Source organism: Ceratotherium simum, chromosome 34, assembly GCF_057802395.1.
Source record: "Ceratotherium simum simum isolate JZ-2026a chromosome 34, ASM5780239v1, whole genome shotgun sequence".
NCBI classification, from domain to species: Eukaryota; Metazoa; Chordata; class Mammalia; order Perissodactyla; family Rhinocerotidae; genus Ceratotherium; species Ceratotherium simum.
Genome location: NC_141933.1, coordinates 22,698,311 through 22,717,067, shown reverse-complemented (window position 1 = coordinate 22,717,067; position 18,757 = coordinate 22,698,311). Strand labels below are relative to the sequence as shown.

At 62.4% G+C, this 18,757-nt stretch overlaps 1 protein-coding gene across 2 annotated transcripts; it reads right to left on the bottom strand.

Annotated features, from left to right (window-relative positions):
* Window positions 1-479: 479 nt before the first annotated feature.
* On the bottom strand, window positions 480-18,131 carry TP53I11 (tumor protein p53 inducible protein 11). 2 transcript variants are annotated; one of them, XM_087423091.1, is made up of 8 exons: window positions 17,971-18,131; window positions 7,062-7,164; window positions 6,263-6,422; window positions 5,594-5,652; window positions 5,320-5,368; window positions 4,836-4,932; window positions 3,352-3,453; window positions 480-2,863 (listed from the first exon to the last, which is right to left on the bottom strand). In XM_087423091.1, exons 3-8 carry the CDS (start codon window positions 6,389-6,391, stop codon window positions 2,730-2,732), a joined length of 570 nt encoding a protein of 189 aa, XP_087279217.1. In that variant the 5' UTR covers window positions 6,392-6,422; window positions 7,062-7,164; window positions 17,971-18,131; the 3' UTR covers window positions 480-2,729. The 2 variants fall into 2 exon arrangements, with proteins under 2 accessions (XP_087279217.1, XP_004436949.1); XM_004436892.3 differs by having other exon boundaries at window positions 7,087-7,164.
* Window positions 18,132-18,757: the final 626 nt, after the last annotated feature.

Here is an 18,757-nt window from a genome sequence, read left to right as displayed (position 1 = left end):
TGGTCCAGACACAGCCCATAGCAGGTGCTGCTGCCAGCTGCTGGGGAGCTGGGGGACAGGGTAGAGAGGCCTCTGTGCCAAGACTTCCTCGCCGCCACTAACAGGCCAGGTTACCTCTGCTGGCCACACACCCCACCCCATTCTGGAAGCCACCTTCCTGCTCCCAAGCTGCTGCCTCTTGGAGAAGGGACTACATCTTAGGGGCCAGGGCCCTCCTCGCCTCCCACGCCCCTCTCTCCTACCCATACCTAAGGGGCCCAGACAGGATCCCCCAAACCAGCCGAGGCCCCAGCACCCCGCTCTCCCCAGAAGCCCCCTCTTCCCTTCCCCCTGTGGGTCTATGTCGAAAGTCTATTTTGAAACCTCCACATTCCTCACGGTAGATAGCAGAGCTAACTTATCATGTGTATTTCCTGTGAGCCCCCCCTTTTATATTATATATCAAAAGGAGTTTTGTAATATAAACAGGATGCCCACACTGATGGTTTTGCACTGGTTTTTGTGACCATTTCTTACAAAAAGAAAAAGGAATGAAGAATAAATAGTGACCGTGAAGAAAGGTGGTCTTGATTTGGGGGTGGGGGTGAGAGGGCTGGGGGGGGCAGGTGCCTGGCAAGAGGGTACTGGGTCCCGTGGCAGCGGGTTTTCTGGGTCTTCCCAAACCTTTAGGATGGGGAGCTGGGCCTTCCTCCCTAGATTTGTGGGCTCCTTTGTCCCTCTCCCCTTTGTAATTGCCTCCTTCCCAACCACACCTCCCCCTTGTCCTAACGTGCCCCGCACCCCGGGCCATATGTCTGTCCGCCAGACGCCCTCCCCCCGGGCCTCGCTCCGATGTTCAGCCCAGCAGCACGGGACTTCACAAGCACCGCTCTGTGCCACAGCCTGGGCATGCCCACGCCAGCGGGCCCTCACTGCCACCCCATGCGGCAAGGCCAGGCCACCCCCACCCCCAGGCTGAGAGAAAGGGGGCTTAGCGGGCTCAGCCGAGATGCCCCACCCAGAGACTGACCCCAATGCCCGCACTGCCACTTCCCTGCCTGCCTCCCCCTGGGGAATCTACCCGCCGTGCCCAGAGATCATTAGGACAAACTGTCCATCACCCACGGGAGGCTCAGCCAGGCCTTAAAAGGCATGGTCAGATGGAGGACGTGGCCTTGGCCTGCAGGCACTGCCCCCTGGCCACCACGCCACCTCCCAAAGGTGGCAGTGGCCCCCGGCCCGCCCAGGGCTTGGTGGCCGGGGAGCGAGAGCCGGGTTCCTGGAGATGCACGAGCTTCAGTGGCAAGAGACGGACGCCAGCAAAGAGCGGGCCCGTCCCCCGTGCCCAGGGTCCCTCCCGCTGGGGCTCTCCTCAGCTGTGACGGCAGTGGTGCTGCCTTTCTCTGCCGGGCTCTGGGCGTATGGCTACAGGGACAGCGGGGCACAGGGGAGGGCAGTGTGGGGCCCCTAAGGACCACCCATGTCCCCCCAAACACACTCTACTCCAAGACGGGAAGGGAGTCGGGGCCCGGGCTGCTTCTCTGCACGCCTGTCCCCAGTCCTGGGGGCTGCCCTTCCTGGTGGGCACACTCGTGTCCTGGGGAACAGGAGGGAAGGAGAACACTGGGAGCACTCAGCTGCCGGGAAGGGGCAGGGCGGGGCCTTCAGCTCTGAGGGCGCCGGCTCTCCCCCTTCTCCAGGGCATGGGGTGGGGGCTGAGAGGGGGGCCTGCTGAAATATTTCTGTTTATTTCCCCCGCTGAGTTTGAAGGGCCCCCAGCCCTAGTCAGCCAGGCCTAGGGGCCAGCCCAGGCCGGAGGTCCCGAGGGTGGCACCCTGGGGAGGGGGCGACGGGGGGCGGGGGGGAGGGGCTGAGCCAGGTGGCCCTCAGACCCTGCAGGACATGTCAAGGGACAAGGAAATGCCACTGCTTTTCTTTCTTCCTCAACCCAAACCCCCTCCCTCACAGGTGGCCTCCATCTGGGGTCATCTCTGTGTCCACCTGTCAGGGCCGGCCTGGGGGTGAGGCCACTGACCCAGGCCACTGGGGGGAGGGGGCTCCTAGGGGCCTCCAGAGCAGCCTAGAGCAAGGCCCCAGGAGCGCCCGTGGTGGCCAGGCCTGGGGCTGGGGACAGGGCTCTGGCTGACTGCGGCCCACCTCGCGGAAGGGCTGTAAGGGGAGTGTCAGGTCCACACAGCCAGCTGGGCTGGGGAAGGGCCGGGTGTGTGCTCAGGGGATGGAGGGGCCCCCACACGTGGGGAGGGCCCATGTGCAGGAGCAGGGGCACAGGGTCAAGTTCTCGGGGCTTCCAGGATAGACAGAGCCCAGTTCAGCTGCTCGGGCACCAGACTGGCCGGGGGTGGCGGGGAGGACAGGGAGGCGGCCACAGCCTCTCTCGAAGGAAAGGAGGGCCTCCTGGCAGACGCGGCCAGAGCCCCGCCTCAGCCCCACGCCCCCGTGACTCAAGCTCTCCGTCGGCGTCTGTCCAGGGGGTCCAGAGGCCAAGAGGCCCAAGAAAAGGAGGCGGCACTGTGTGGGGCGAGGGACGGGGTGCGGAGGCCCCGTCCCCCCCAAACCTGAAAGCCAGGCGATCGCAGCGTCCACAGTGCCCGGGAGGAGAGGAGGGCGGCCACCCCCGCCTGCCTGGGGCAGGGCTGGGGCAAGCAGGGTCCTTCCGGGCGTCCAAGAACAAAAGGGAAACTGAGGCCCCAGGGCCTCCCTGCGCAGAGGGGCCCCGGCCCGGCGGGAGGCTAGACTTTCTTGGGTTTCCGGCCAACTTGGTAATAGTAGTAAATGCTGATGGCGACGAAAAGGAGGCGGCTCGCCAGGAGCAGCAGGGTCCCCGTGGACACGAGGCCCGTCTCGGCCAGCGTGGCAGTGACCACTGTGGAAGAAAGGCCGGGAGGAGTCAGAGGTCAGAGGAGGGGTGTGCCTCCCCCTGGTGATGCCACGCTGACCCCGCCCTGAGCCAGGGGTCCGCCAGCTGGGACAAGCAGGACCTGCCCCCTCACCCGACGCCACAGACAAGTCTGATGTCCCCACGGGGCAGGTACTGGGGGAGCATGTGGGCAAACCGGGGTGTGCTGTCACCCCCATGCTGGGAACAGAGTGAGCAATGGGCACGGAAGGCTGCAGGTGCACGGGCGTGTGGGAGGCTGTGGATATGTAGGTGTGTATTCAGGAAGCCACAGGAACGAGTCAGGTGTGGAGCACAGGTGTGCGGGCACACAGGTAAACACAGCCCCACGAGTCCCTCCCCTCAGACAGGCCTTCATCACTTCTGGAAACCCAGGTGGACAGAGCCAGAAGGGGGGGGCGCAGCTGCCCTGCCCGCACCCCCGCCCCTCCCTCACTGCCCGCCTCAGGACTCACCCAAGAACTGTACCCCGAAGTAGCAGGCTTCGGTGAGCAGAGTCCACCGGATGATGACCTTCTCCGCCGTGTAGAGCGCGTTCCACATGATCAGGGAGATGCCTGGGGCGGGGACAGAGAGCGGATGGGGGCGGGGCAGCCTGACCCCCACCCCCTTGGGGACAGGGGCAGGGGCAGGGGCCTGGTCTTCCTCCCCGTGGCCTTATAAGGCGAGGTAGCCGGGATCTCGACTTCCACATCTCCTGCTCCCACTCACATTCCTCAAATTAAAACTCATCTGTCCATCCCCGTCCAGTTCCTTCCAGATCCGACTCGGCTGCGTCAGCCAATAAGCTCCTTCCCGTCTATGTAACCTCCAGCTCACCAGAGGATGCCGGGCAAGTCCGTCCCCTCCCTGGGGCTGTCTTTTCAGTTGTGAAAGGGGAGAACTGAGCCCGTATCAGATACTGCGACCATTCTGCATTGATGGAGTCTACTGAGTTAGTGGGTTACCTGGTCCCCCCATCACATTTTCTTTCCCACTGTGCTCCTGGAGACAGAGAACCTGAGCCCAGTCAGGGATCACTAAGGAAGTCCCCGGGGGAGGCGGTGGGCCATATTTTTTAGTAGAAGAACCACCAGCTTAGCCTCAACCTCTTACCGTGTCTGCCAGCTCTGAACACCAGATACGCTCCCGTTCTATTTCAACAAACCAACCCCACAACCCGTAACTCCAGCTCTCCACCGCGTGGGTGAAGGGTTTGAAGCCGCCCCCATCTCCACCGCCCCTGCCCCAGAGGTACTGGAGCCGGCCTTTGAGGTTGAGTAGAAGTGCAGTGGGCACAAGGCTCAGCAAACTGCACGTGCAAAGGCACGGAGGCCTTCTGAAACCAGGGATGGGGCATCCTGAGGTGTGGCTGGAGTGCAGGGCCCCCCGGGGGATGGGGTAAGGTAGGTTTGGAAAGGCAGGCTGGATCCACCCCACAGAGGACCCTGAAGGCCAGGTGGAGCTGGGACTAAAGTCTGCAGGCAACAGGGAGCCATAGAGTGTTTTAGAGGAAGGGAGGGACACTATCTGTGCTGGGTTTGAAAGCTGTAACTCAGCTTCCTAACAGGCACCGTGTGACTCAGATGAGAGGAAACAAATGGGAGGCCCAAGGATGTGACGGTATTTGCAGACGCTGTGTTGATTTTGCCTCCTCCTCTAGGCTGTGAGGCCCCTGGAAGGCAGGGCCTGGTCTCATTCACCTCTGTACCCCAGTGCGCAGGCGGGCACTACACACAGCGGGCACTCAACTGCTTGTCCCAGGAGACGGCAAAGACAGAGCCCCAGTTCCCCCAGTGGCCACAAGATGGCAGCACACACCCAGCAGAGAGACTCATCAGCTGAACGGGGGCTGGGAAGGGGAGCCCCAGCACAGAGGAAGGCTCCCCAGGTTCCCCTCAGCCCAGGTTGGTCCCCCAGCTGCCCATCCCTCCCCCACAGTGCGCCCAGTGATACCCACTGAGGAGGGCGCCACCATAGAGGCGGATGGGGGTCTTGCTGGTCACCTGGGCTCCATCGAAGACGGCGTCATAGAGCTGGTGGGGGAAGGCGAGAGCCTGCGGACAGCGGGCGAGAGGCTCAGGGTGAGGGGGTCCCTGTTGAAACTCCCCCTGGACATCTCCTCCTTCCCCGGGGAGCAGGGCCGGGACCTTGACCCCCCACCCCTCCATGCCAGGACAGAAGGGGCTGGGGTGCCCAGGGGCCAGGAGTCCGGGCCATGGGCGAGGGACCTGGGATGCCCCAGGCAGGTGGGGCACAGGTGGGGGAGTGTCGGGAGCCAGGAAGGTGGAGGCAGCCAGACAGCCTGGACAGGGGGCCTCAGCATGACGGCCACGGGGGAGAGGGAGCCGGGGCCCAGGGCAGGGGGGGAGCCCCCGCGAGGCCCAGACGTGCGGCGGGGGAGTGAGACCCAGGGCCAGGTCCCCAGGGAGGCGGGGGCTCACCATGATGGCAATGCCGGAGAAGAGCACGGCGGAAACAAGCTGCCACAGCCTGGGGCGTGGAGAGGAAGGTCACAGCCAGGCCCCCGCGGCCACCCAGGCCCCAGGGGACCCTCCCCTCCCCAGCCGAGGAGCCCAGGGGTGGCTGGTTTGGGGGGAGGGAATGAGATGGGATGGAATCGAGGTCAACACGACACAGGGCAAGGCTGCCAAGATGGGGTCTCAGGCAGCCCCTCCCCATGACCCTGCCCCCCCAGACTCACACGTAAATGCTCACCTCAGCCCCAGAGGTTCCCGAACAGTAAACTTGATTTCATTGCCCAAGACCTGGCTGATCTGTGGACACAGGGGCGTCAGAGGCAACAATGAGAAGGCGGCTGACAGCACGCCCAGCCCACTCGCCCCCTCCCAGAGCCCCTCGCACACCCAGGGACCCCCGGGACCTCTGCTTAGCCAAGGGGCCACCCAGGCAGGGAGGGTCACCCCCTCTCTGCCTCCCTGACACCACGGCTTAAAGGAAGCTGAAAATACAGTGGCTGAGAAGGACAGCTCAGAGGTCTGCAGACGGGGGCTTGAAGGCCACTTCCTGGTGTGGCCTGAGGGAAGTCCTAAACCTCTTCGAGCCTCAGTTTCCTCATCTGTAAAATGGGTTAATAACTATATCGACACCTCCCAGGGCCAGCAAGAAGATTAAATAATGCTTACAGAGCAGTTGTGCAATACTGCGCACATAAAACACACTCATTCTAATGATGGGTTTTCCTTTTTATTATTCCCCTGACGTCTCTATTAAGTTTCCAGAAAAATGTGCTACGTTCAGGGGCTTGTGCAGCTATAGGGTCCTCGGCTACTCTTCTCCCCACGACGGGCCAGCCCCGCCTCCCCACACTGGTGCTCAGCGGTGGACCCCAGGCGTGGCCGGCTCCAGGCGCCCTCTGCGGCCCACCTTGGAGCGGTGGATCTCCCCGTCGTCGTCCTCCCCGCCCACGCCCAGGATCTTGCGGGTCTTCAGGCGGCTCACAAGGTCCGTCTGGCTGTGCTTCTTCATGAGAGGGGGAGGCTGCTTGGCTGCCATCTTGTCGGGGAACCCAGCGTCCGTGGAACGGCTGAGGGGAGACACAGGCCTCTGGTGCTGCGCAGTTTCCAGGCCTCTCCCCTCTTCCGGCCTCAGCTTCCTCATCTGTAAAATGGGCTGGGGCGGATGCTCCCAAGGCCCGTCTAGCTCTGCCAGCCCGTCTGGCCTAAGTGGACATGGCACACCCCAGGTGACTGGGCTGGATGGAGCCTCACAGCTGGCCCTGGAGGGGAGTTTGGGCCCAGACGAGGCACTGGGCTGGATGGGGCCCACACCCAGAAGTTCCTGGGAGAGGTGGGGGTAAAGAGGGGCTCGGGCTCCGTCAGGCAAACAAGGTCCAGAAGAGGGGAGGATCTGCCCAACCTGGGGCGGGGGTCCTGAGCCCGTGCGGGGTCCAGGACCCCCAGTGACCTTTCCCCATCCCTGCTGCCCAGCACGCACTCCCCCCCCCTCGCTCACATCTCCCAGAGGACCTCCTTCAAAGCCACCAGGGCTGAAACAATGGGAGGGGGTGGCCGTGGGACCCGCTGAGCCAGAGGAGAGCAGCCAGCAGTGTTGGCAGGGGTCCTGTGGCTGCAGTCCAGGCCTCGTCCCCGCCCTGCCACTGGCACCACCCTCAGCCTCGCCCCCTCCATGTCTGCCCCCCGTCCCCCACAGCCCCCAACCCCACCTGGAGCCAGGTCTCGAACACCTACTGTGTGCAGGCACTGAGCTGGGCGACGGAGACGCAGAGAGGAGCACGTGCCCGTCCTCACCTTGGGTCAGCACAAAACCTACACAGGGGAGACAGGACTGTCAGCCGCAGTGAGGTAAAGGCTTCCAGAAGCTTCCCCGGGGGGTGGCACTGGGCTCCTCTAATCACAGCCTCCCTGCAGGATGGGGACCATTGACACCCATTCCACAGATGAGGAAACCGAGCTCAATGCAGTTCCACCGAGACGGGTGAACAGCACTAGTACCCCCACCCCGCCGTGTGCCCCCCAGCGCCAGGGGCCTCCCGTATTCCAGCATCTCATTGCCACCCATGGCCCCCCTCTGGCAGAGCAGGAAAACCACCGCCGTTCACAGACAAGGCTCAGAAGTCACCTGTCCCTCAGCCAGGGGACCTGAGCTGGGCTTGCCGGACCTCCCTGACCAGTCCTCGGACCCCAGTCTTAGCGTTGTGTGGCCCCAGGCTGGCCCTGTGGCCAGGGCTGCCAGAGGCAGAAATGTCCCCAGGTCACCTGTGGTCCTCCAGCCTCCCAGCGTCTTAAAACAAAATAAAGCAGCCAGCAAATAAACATTAGAACAGAGAGTCCCATTGTGGGGTATTTGGACGATGTGGATAAATAAACTTGGAAAAACTAGGCAGGTAGCTACCAGCTTGAGTTTGGAAATACCAGCCAGAGTGGGTAGCGGGGTCTTCAGTGAGAGCGATGCCCCCCAGCCTGGTCCTCGTCGGTAAACGGGGGCAGTGACGCCTCCCCTCCACACCCCCGCCCGGGGACACGGGAGGTGGCTGGTGGTGACCAGGAAGGCAGTCCCAGGGCCCGATGCCAGTGGGCGGGGAGGCAGCCGGCCCCACGGGGAGCCGGGGTTTAACCGCACTGCTCCATGGGGCCCTGGACACTGTCACAATATCTCAGCCACTTGTCACCACCTCCTTGTGAATCCAGATAGCAGCTATAACCAGCCTGGCGGCCCTCCCGCTGCCAGGTGGGCCTGAGCAGGGCTGCCCACACCCGGGCACACCACAGCTCGGCCCCATCCGCCCCTCCGCGATGGCACCGCCCACCGGGCAGCCGGGCCCCCACCCTTCCTCTTCCCGCCTCCCCTCTGGCCTTGTCTCATTTACGCACAGCACGGCCATAGCTACCTTTTTTTGTTGTACAGTTATGTGAATTTCAGCACACACACAGAGTCATGTAACCACCAAATCAGGACACAGGGCAGTGGCATCGCCCCAAAAACTCCCTCGTGCTGTCCCAGCCACACCCTCCCCTCACCCCTGATCCCTGGCAATCCCTGATCTGCTGTCTGTCACTAGTTTTGTTTCTGTTTTTTCAAATATGTTAGATAAATGGAATCATATAGTGAATAACCTTTCGAGACTGGCTTCTCTCATTCAGCGTAATGCCTTTGAGATTCCCCCAAGCTGTCGTGCGCATCAACAGTCCACTCCTCTTCACGGCATAGTATGCTTCCGTGGAGAGACGGACCGTTCATCCAGTCACTCACAGAAGGACACCTGGGTCGTTTCTAGATTGTGACGATTATGAGTAGAGCTGCTATAAACACCTGTGTACAGGTTTTTGTGTGACCATAAGTTTTCATTTCTCGAAGGTAAATCCCCAGGAGTGGAATTATACCGAGTTGTACGGTAAATCTACTTTTAACTCTGGGAGAAAGTGCTCAACTGTTCCACAGAGTGGCAAACCACTGACATCGCCCACGATGCATGGGCGGTCCAGTTCCTCGGCGTCCTCGCCAGCTCCAGGTATGGGGAGGCCTTATGCGAGCCCTTCAGGTAGGACCCCCTGGCCGTTTAACCTTCTCGCCCAGGCCGGCTGTGCTACCTAACTGAGTCCTTACCGGCCCTGTGACTCAGGCAAGTCACTCACTGCTCTGAGCCTCGGTTTTCCCCATCTGTGAAATGGAGCTACGATTCCCACCTCCTAGAGATCTAGGGGCCAAAAGAGAAGCTTGGTCACAGCACGGGGTGCAGCAACTGCACACTGAAATGCAGGAATCGCATTTCATGAGGATGCGCTGTGAGCCAGGTACAGGGGGTGGGACAGGGCCCCTGCCCCTAAGTGGCTCACAGCCTGGGTGGGGACAGGGGCGCTGATCTGTCAGCCATCAATCAGAGCAAGTTGCTTCTCCTCCAAGCCCCAGTGCTCTCATCTGTGAAATGGAAACAGTAGCCCTTGTTTTCCCCTAGGGCTGGGTAAGGAGAAACAAAATAACGGACAGGAAGTGCTTTATAAAGTGCCAGTGAACTACTTCAGCTGGACAGCTGAGGCCACGCTCTGAGTTCAAATCCCGCGCCTACCGCTTCTTAGCTGTGTGACCGTGGGCAGGTCACTCAACCTCTCTGTGCCTCAGTCTCCCGATCTGTAGTTGGGAAAATTAAGGGTCCTGCCTCATAGGGATGCTGTGAGAATATCCATCTCCATGAAGGGCGTGGGGCAGGGCTGGGACCGTGCAAAGTGCTGGATTGAGATGGCATTTAGACACAGCCCCTCGCACCCTCCCCAAATCACCCATGTGGCAGTGGCTCTGGGGTGGAGGCCAGGGCGGATCAGGAGGGGGCCTAACTAGCACTTCCTGAGGTCTCCACCCCACCGGACAAAGCCCCCAGACCCCAGTCTCACGGCATAAGGCCGACACTCGGGCCACGGCCCACCGGCCTGGGCTCTCAGGCATCCCAGCTCAGTCAGCAGCGTTCCCCTGCCCGACAGCCCTCCCCACCGCACACACAGTGCTCCCCTCCGCACCACAGGCCCGAGCCCGAAAAGCGAAGGCCGCGGGCGTGGCAGTGCCAGCCTGCTGGGGCTGGGGACAGAAGGGGATGACGGCGCCCTGGCTCCACTGGACACCCCACATCACTCTTAGGTGGGACAGCTTTATCCACAGGCACTGCCGTCGGTACCTGAGCTGGTGGGACCCACTGTGGACCCCCCAGAGTCCAGCCCACCAGCGAGCTCACCATCAACAAAGGGCCCTGTGGCAGCCCAGGGAGAGTGAGACCTTGAACTTGACCTCCAGGGAACAGGGTGCCCTGCACCTGCCTCTGCGAAGTGAGCTGCTCTGAGCACCAAGCTCCGTCCCTTCTGCACCCAGGACTGGGCCCTGCCTGGGGGGTGGGCGGGCAGCTGCAACACTCCTACACACCCGCCAGCCCCGAAACAGGACCCCCCATCTGCCCTTGAACTCTCCTCCCCTTCAGGGCCACTCCAGGCGTTTCTTTGAGGCCTGGCCCCACTAAGTGAGGACAGAGGGAGCCTCCCTCCACTCCACTCCCTGCCCCCTGGCTGAACACAGGCTTTGGGGCAGCCAGACATGGGCTTGAATCCTGGGTCTGCCCTCTTCCCAGCTGCAGAGCCTTGGGCAAGTCACGGCCGCTCTCCCAGCCTGTGTCCGCCCCTGCGACACGGTGGTAATGAGAAGACCCCCTCTGCAGCAGAGCTGGAGGATAGAGAGGGCGCGCGGGCGGTGTCTGCGGCCAGGTGCCCAGCCCGGGACAGGCCTGGCGCACGCTCCCTCTGCTCCCCTCTTTTCACTCAGCCGTGCACAATGGAAAAAGCCTGCCTATGGGGCTGCCACGCTGCCTTTCCCAGACCGGCTGCCTTCCGAAGGGCCCCCAGGGCATCCCCGGTGCCAGGCTGCCCGAGGCCAGAGGCCCGAGGAAGGCGTGGGCAAGAGGCTGCCCCTCCACCGCCACGCTCACCTGGGAGGACCTGCCAAGCAGGGAGAAGGGACAATGGCTTGTAGCCCCCCAGCCCTCGAGTTCCCGACCCTCGGCATTCTGCCCCTGGCTGCCTCTCTGACCTCAATTCCCAAGAAAGCGGGCAAATCACTGTGCGTTTAACAGATGAACCACTGCCCACCAGGAAGGCCCTCCGCTCCCCCCACCTCGATGCCCCTTATTCTTCGTGGTCTTTGCACAGCCCCCCCTCCAGGGCGCCTTCCCCAGGGAACTGTGCCCTCCCTCCTCTGGACTCACAAGGGTCTCAGCAGGGACAACCACTGGCCACTTCCAGGCCAGACTCCTGGTCTCTTCATGGGCGCCTAGGCTCCCTGAGACCAACGATCTGAAGGCAGGGCTGTACTGTGCCCATCAGAGAGTCTGCCCGCTGGGCCTGGGCACCTTTGTCAGCACAGGCGAATGAGCGACAGTCGGGCCGAGGAAGCAGGCCGCCCCAACCCCACCCAGAACACTCCGGCTCACACACAGTTCCACGTGGCAGGGCCCGAGGGAGGCTCTGTGCAGACATACGCTGGACCGGGCAGGGAGCTGAGGATCTGCCCCAGGCCACATGTGCGCTGGTGGCAGAGGAGTTCAGGGAAGGGGCTTTGCAGTCAGACTGAGCCGGGTTGGAATCTGGGCACCCCTACCGGCCAGGTGGCCCCGGGCAAGTGGGTCATGGGGAGCTGGAGACCCCAGATCTCCAGCTCTCGGCAGAGGGCCTGGCCTAGGGGGTGCCCAGGAGACGGTGGGGGTTGGGGCTGGGTGAGACATGGCCCCCACCGCCTCAGAAAGCGGCAGCCATCACTGGAAGACAAGCGCCACGGGGCAGGGGGTCTGGTTTTGTTCACGGGGCCTGGGACGGTTCCGGCACATGAGGAGCTCAACAAAATAAATATTCGTGAGAAATCAGAGAGCAGGGGGAAGGGTCGAGAGGCCCCCTGGTGGCCAAGGTCCCACTCCCTGCAGCCCCCTCCTCTTCCTCATGTTGGGGAACATCTGAGGCCAGGAAGGAACATGCCCAGAGAGCTCCCAGTGGCAGGCAGACAGAGGGGCCAGGACTGGGCAGAGGCCCAGCAAAGCCGCCAGAGACGGAAGGAAGCCAGGAGAGGAGGGGAGCGGCTCACCAGGGGTACAAGTGTCACGGGAGGATGACAGAGTTGGGGGGGTGTACTTAATGATTGGGCAGACTTGGGGTCAAACCCCCATGCTTTATCTTGATTGTTCTGTGACCTCAGGAAAGTTACTTAACCTCTCTGAGCCTCCATCGCTTCCTCTGTGAAACCCCCCTCCTCCCTCTTCCTAGCTCACAGGGCGGTGATGAGCATACTCAGGAAAGGCAGTCGGGGGCCTGGCACCTGCTCTGTGCCCCATCAAGGACAATAATGAATAACATTAGGGGCGGCTGCAGGGCCAGCCCTGGGAGCAGATCAGACGGGGCCGGGACACCGTCCCCATGCTGGTCCTGGGGGACTCCTCCAAACCCCCCTGTAGCATTCCCAGGAAGCCTGGTTTCCATAGAGACGGATGGACTGCAGAGCTGTCCCCACCACGGAGACTGCCCATGAGGGCCGGCTGGGAACCTGACTGCAAGCAGGGGGCGGGTAGGGGCCTGGGGCCCAGAACACCCCCCAGCTGCCGAGTGTCCACTTCCTTCTCAAACAAGACCCTCTGTGGAGGGGGAGCACACCTGTCCCCCTCCTCTGGTAAGGAGAGCATCCTCCCCAAGGCTGGAGGTGGGGACAAGTCCTTCCAGACCAGAAACTCCTGGAATGCCCGCCACGACTCTACGAGAATGGCTGTATTATCCCCCCATTTTACAGATAAGGAAACTGAGGCCTGAGGGACTTATTCAAGTGTCTCTTGGGGGAAGCAGCAGAGCTGAAATTCAAAGCAAATTCCTATGCTTTAACCGGATATCCTGAGAGAGGCTGGTGTGTCTGGGGGTGTTCTTTGCTCAGCCTGATCCCCAAAAAGAACGAAGCTCCGAGCCATCTTCCCCATCCAGTCTCCTCTTGAAAGTCCCCGGTGGGTGGCCAGCCTCCCTTGGGTTAAGGCCCTGTGGCTCCAGCAGGACCTGGGAAGGGCAGCAGGGAGACCCATTGTTCTGTTATCGCATTGGTGCAGAATAGCTGGAAATGGGGCCTGGGGCAGGGCAGCACCAGGGCAGGGGGCAGTGAGAGACTCGCCAGGGGCCGGGAGAAGCGGAGGCAGGGAGAGAGTCCAGCAAGCAGGCCCCTGCGCCATCCACCCGTAGTCCCTTCCTGGGGCACCCATCACCCCCCTGGGCAAGACGGGGTCTACAGACTCCCAGGCAGAGCCCACCGCCAGGGCCCAAGCAGAGCAAGTCTCGCATCTCAGGGGCCACAACAGGGAGGGTGGGGGTAAAGGGACCTGTGTTAGAATCCCAGCTCTGCATTGCCAGCCCTGTGCCTTTGGGCAGATTTACCTCCGGGAGCCCCCATTCCTTCACTGCGAGTGGGGGTGATAACGTCTGACTTACTAGGTTGTCGGGAGGGCTGGAGCCAGACTGGGAAGTCACAGGACACAGAGGAACCTCCAAGGACCAGCTGCGATACTGACCTCAGGGCGGCCTCTGGGGTGCAGGTTGTGGGGGGTCTCAGGGCCCACAGGTAAGTGGGGAGCCCAGGCGAGGCTGCCACGGGCACGGCTTCCTGGCAGCGTGTCCCTCGACAGCATAACTATTCTGAAGGCCGGGCCTGCCATCCTCGGTCTTGTCTCTCGAGAGCACAGTGAGCCAGACGAGGGCAGGGCTGTGCCATCCGTCTCTCTTGTGTCCCAGCGTCACTGCCGGCTCAGAAGGACGAGGATGACAGAGGGTAGAACTGGCAGGGGAGAGGGAGGGGGACAATGCGAATCCTGCTGGGATGACACACCCAGTCCCCACGACAAAGAAAGGGATTCCACGCCCCACTTCCAGGAACCTCCAGGAACGTGGCAGCTGGCAGCAAAGGATGTACATTGAACTAGAAGGCTGGCAGGTGAGCCCTGAGTCACTGCGCTGGGAGACAGGACAGCTGAGGCCACCAGCAGACTCTGCCTTCCTGGGTAAGCCGGGCCCGACCTCAGGACTCAGTTTCCCCACCTAAAAAAATGGCAGTGTGGTTTCTAGGGCCCCTCCTGGCTGTAAAATTCGTGATTTGGCTTCCAAACCCTGCTGCTAGCCACAGTGCAGCAAGCAAGGCCCCAGCCCAAGACGCCCCGCCACCAAGTGCCACCACCCCTCACTGCTCCAGCGACCAACGTATTTCTTCTGTCTCTCTACTTGTTCTTTCCTTTGAAGGTGCCTAATTTCCAGAAAAGCAAAGGGAAGCCCAGACTTCATCACAAACATCTCCAAAGCTTCAGGGACAAAAAATAAACGCTCCCTGCTGTGTTGGAGGATGAGAGGGGCAGGGCAGAGGGCAAGGAGGGGACATCCCTGGGGACCTCACCCAGGGGTCTGAGCTGCTGCTGTGTGCAAGGCGGGTGCAGCCCTCTGAGGGCCTGCCATCCGTCACCACTCAGAAGTCACTGAGAGGGTCTTCCTGTCCCTACTGTCACTCACAAAGGGCAGAGCACGTGGAGAATTCCTGTCCTTTTCAACCCAGGGTGGGCCAGCCTCCCCCAGACCCAGTGGCCATATCACAGCCCTCAAAGGCGGCTGGTGCTTCCGGATCCCATGGGGCCAGAGGTCTCGTGAGAAGGCGACAGACACATCCCTCCCCATTCCCACCCCTCCCGCCTCCCTAGCTGCCCAGGAACTTGGAGGAGGAGGAGGGAGGGTGGGAGGCGAGTCTCCTTGAAGGATACTCCACCATTTTGAGCCAACTTTTTCAGAAGCAAGTGGTGATTTGCCTTCTGGGGGTGTTGGGGGAGGCAGGCAGAAGAGTCCCTGTACTTTTCCCAGGACGCTGATGGGCCAGAGCCACAGTCCAGGACCGACCATCTCCCCCAGGGTTCGGGGCTCTGGCTTAGCGGTTAAAGGAGTAGGTCACCACTCCAGAGGCCCGGGCTTAAATCCTGGCTCTACCATTAGCTGCGTGGCCTTGGGCCAGAGACACCACCTCTCTGGGCCTCAGCTTCCTCATCTGTTAAATGGGTGTGATAATGACACCTCCCTCCCACTGATGAAAAGATACACAAAGAACACCTAGAATAGTACTCGTTTCGCAGTGAATGCACAATAATATTGTCACTGTGGTCATTTTCAGACTGGAAGACTCAACTTCTTTGCTTCAGTTTCCCCCTTGCCCATATCAGCTTCAAAACAGGTCCCCTGCCAGGGCCCACATGTGGATACAGAATGAGGTGCTTACAAGGGGGTGGCCGCAGGGAGGAAACAGGAAGAGAGAGAAAAGGGTCCCTCTGGGTCAGGAGGAAGATGCTGCCCCGAGTGCACTGACTCCAGGCAGGCCAGGAGAACCTGGGGAGGGGGCTGGCAACAGGCTACAGAGACATGGAAACCCTTGGGGTACCAAGCCTGGGTGGCTCCCCTCCATGTCCCCGCACTTGGCCAGACCTGGCCCTGGGAGGGGCACGTTGAGGGAGAAGGGAAAGTATTATGGGCCAGGACTCAGAACATCAGGCACCCCGCCCCACAGCTGCCACTCCTGGACCCCATGTCCTGGGGAGACTAATAGGCTGTTTCTGAGCATCACCTCCCTCATCTGTGAAATGGGGACCCTTCATCCCTTCTCAGCCAGCCTTGCCTCCTATCTCTTCCGCACCCCCACTCCACCCTGGCTGCACTGGCTCCTTGCTGTTCCTCAAATACAGCAGGCACATTCCGGCCTCAGGGCCTTTGCACAGGCTGCTCTCTCTGCAGGATCTTTACTTCCCAAGCTACCCCCACAGCTCACCTCTTCAAAGCCTTAGCTCAAAAGTCACCTCTTCTGGGAGGCCTCCCTGACCACTCTATTTAAAACGGCAATCCCACCCCTGACCTCAACACTCAACTTCCCCCCCCTCATTTTCCAATATGCTATATAATTTGCTTATTTATTTTATTAGTTACTTGCCCCTCCCCCTTTAAGCCTCAGCTCCAGGAGGGCAAGATCTTTATTTTGTCCCCAGCTGTCTCCCAGGGCCTGGAACTATGCCTGGCACTCTGTTCACTCAATCGTTTTTACCACAAAGCTCACAAACACTTCGTCCAATAAGTGAAAGTAAAGAACAGTCCAGAACCATGTGAATATCAGGGGTCATTGTTAACTCCACTCCCCCTCCTACTCTGCACCTTAGGAGGGGCAGACCCTTTCTCCAGCAGAGGGGGTGGGGCTATCCTAAGATCTTGGGGGAGGGGAGACAGCTGAGTGTGGGGTGGAGAGGCCGCGGGGGCCCTGGGGGCAGCGCCCCGCGGAGAACAGGCCTGAGCTGTGGGTCCGGCGGTGATGACAGCCCCGCGCGGGTGGAGGGCTCTGGGCCTCAGCCCTCCACTCCAAATTTGGAAGGACTGATTAAGCTGCCAGCGCGTGGGCGGAGAACGAGAAGCCAGGGCAGCTGGTTCCCAGGATACCGGGGCCAGAGGGGACCTTGGGGCCCAGACGACCCATTTTACAGATGGGATAACACAGGCCTGGGGGATACGCAGTGTCTTATTTCCTAACAACCCAGCAAGAAAAATCTTCCCTCCCCCTGGGCTGAGAGTGGGGCTGCGGCTGAGAGAATGGACAGTGGCCCTCCTGGCCCTCCAGTAATCCCCCCCACCCCGCCTCGTGTCCCTGACCTCTGCCGGCTGCAGAAAAAGAGGGTCGTGACCCCTCTTCACGGGCCGCCAGGGCTGGAGGTACAAGAGGCCGCACGGTTGGGGTGTCAACCCGGCCTTCTCCCCGCAGGGCGGCCCCACCAGGAAAAGTTTGTGTGGAGATCAACCAGGAACCGCGGGGCGGCGGGGCGAGGCGGCCTCGGCCGACCGCGCTGGGCTTCGGAGGAACCTGGGGATTTTCGGGCCCCGCCCCCACCGCCCCCGCGGAGAAACCCGCTGCTCCAGGGCGGCGGGCGGGGCCCGGGACTGGGTGGGGCGGAGGAGGGGGAGCGAGGGGGCTCCGAGCGAGCGCCGACCCTGGGGGCGCGCAGAGGGTGGGCGCGGCGCTCTGGCCGTTCCTCTGCAGACCCCCGCGCGCGTGCGAGCATTATGCCCACCGCAGGGGGCCCCCGCCCACCCAGCGCCGTACCAATGGCCCTACACTGCCCCCTTCCTGCTGAGCGCGCGACTTAGGGGAGAGTGGGGGGCGTCGGTCGCCACCTGTGCTTCCCCTGCCCGCCGCGGCCAACAACGGGGGCTTAGGCGCGGCTTCGGTTTCTGCCTCTCCCCGCATCCCCTGGGGTCTCTCCCCGTCTTGCCCCTCCCCCCTCCCCTGTGCTTTATCTCCCCGCTCCAGGCGCTCATCCACCTTCTGAGACCCTGGCCTGAAGGCTGCGGACCCCAGGCGGGGAGCTCCGGGCGGCTGGGCGCCACGGATCCTCCCACCCAGCACCCCTGCCCACGGCCCCGCGAACCAGAAGGTCGTGCCAGACTTGTGGGCAGCGGGATCTCCGCCACCTCGGTCCACGGCCCTGCGGGGGCGAAGCGGGGAGGCGGGGGACTCGCAAGTTTGTGCCGCGTACTCCTGGGGCCCGGGAACAATGGAAGGGGGGCGGAGGGGAGAGATGGGGGGGAGGGGACAGACAGCCACAGCCGAGCGCGGGGACCGAGTCAGACCCCAGGGAGAAAGAAACTGCTTTTCGCTCCGTTTCTCTTGCTCCGGAGCAGAGAGCGCGAGCCCGAGAGGGGGAGGCCGAGGGCCAAATCAACAGCCCAAGAGGGAGGAGACGGCGGAGCGTGGAAGCCGGGAGAGAGAGGGAAACCGAGTCAGAGGGAAAGGCAGGGAGCCGAGATCGCGAAGGAGAGGAACAGAAGAGGCTGCGGGACGGCGCCTTGGAGAGCCGAGGAGGGGACCCCTGGGGTCCCGGCAGCATCCGCCGGTGCCAAGCGGTCGCGGGGCGCCCGGCTTCGGCGCCTGGGATCCTCACTGTCCCCAGCGGGCCCTGCGGCCGCACGAGCCCCGCTGGGCTGCGCTGCGCAGGCACCGGCCGGCGGCGCGAGGGGAACGTGCGAGGCTCCGAGGCGGCGGCGGGGAACAGAACTTACGTTGCTAGCGCATGCTGGCGCCGGCGCTGCGCGGAGCTGGCGTGCCAGGGGACCGGGGCCTCGGGCGCCTCACATCGCGCCGCCCGCGCGCGCAGGGCAGGGCAGGGCCGGGCCGGACTGCGCGCGGAGCCCTGCGCCGCCGGGGTTTGCCCGAGTCTGGCGGCCCGCGCTGGTCCCTCCTCTCCGTGCCGCGCACAAGCCAATGGCGCGCCGTCCCCTCCCACGCGCCGGGCTGCCTCGCCCCCGAGGGTGGCCGGCGGGGCGGGCGGGAGAGAGGGGCTGGGGGGACTGGGCTCCGGGGCTCCCCAGCCGAGGCTTTCCCGGAGACCGCCTGCGGGGGGCGCGCTCACGCCCCGGGAGAAGGCGCTTGGGAATCAAGACGGAGGGCCCGCGCCGCCCAGGAAGACTTGCTTGGCAAGTTCTGAAGACTGCGCCCCTTTTGTGAGACCATCAACACCCCCATGGGCTGGCAAACCACACTGTCTTAAATATCCTCGGGGTATCCCCTGGGGCCTAGGCCAGTGTCTAAAATGGAAGAGTTTTAGCTGGAAGATACCCAAGTATGTAGTAACACAGCGACAACAGCGGTCACCTCCGCTGGGCGCCCGCGCGGTGCCAGGCACGTCGTGCTCAAGGAGCTACAAGTATTAACTCATTTGATTCTCACAACCAACCTATGAGGGGGGGGATGAATAATCCCATTTTCCAGATGGCTGTTTGATTTCATTTAGCCTTCTGGCTTCCAGCCTAGGCCCACCTTTCTCTCCCCCTGCTTGGTGTGACTTTG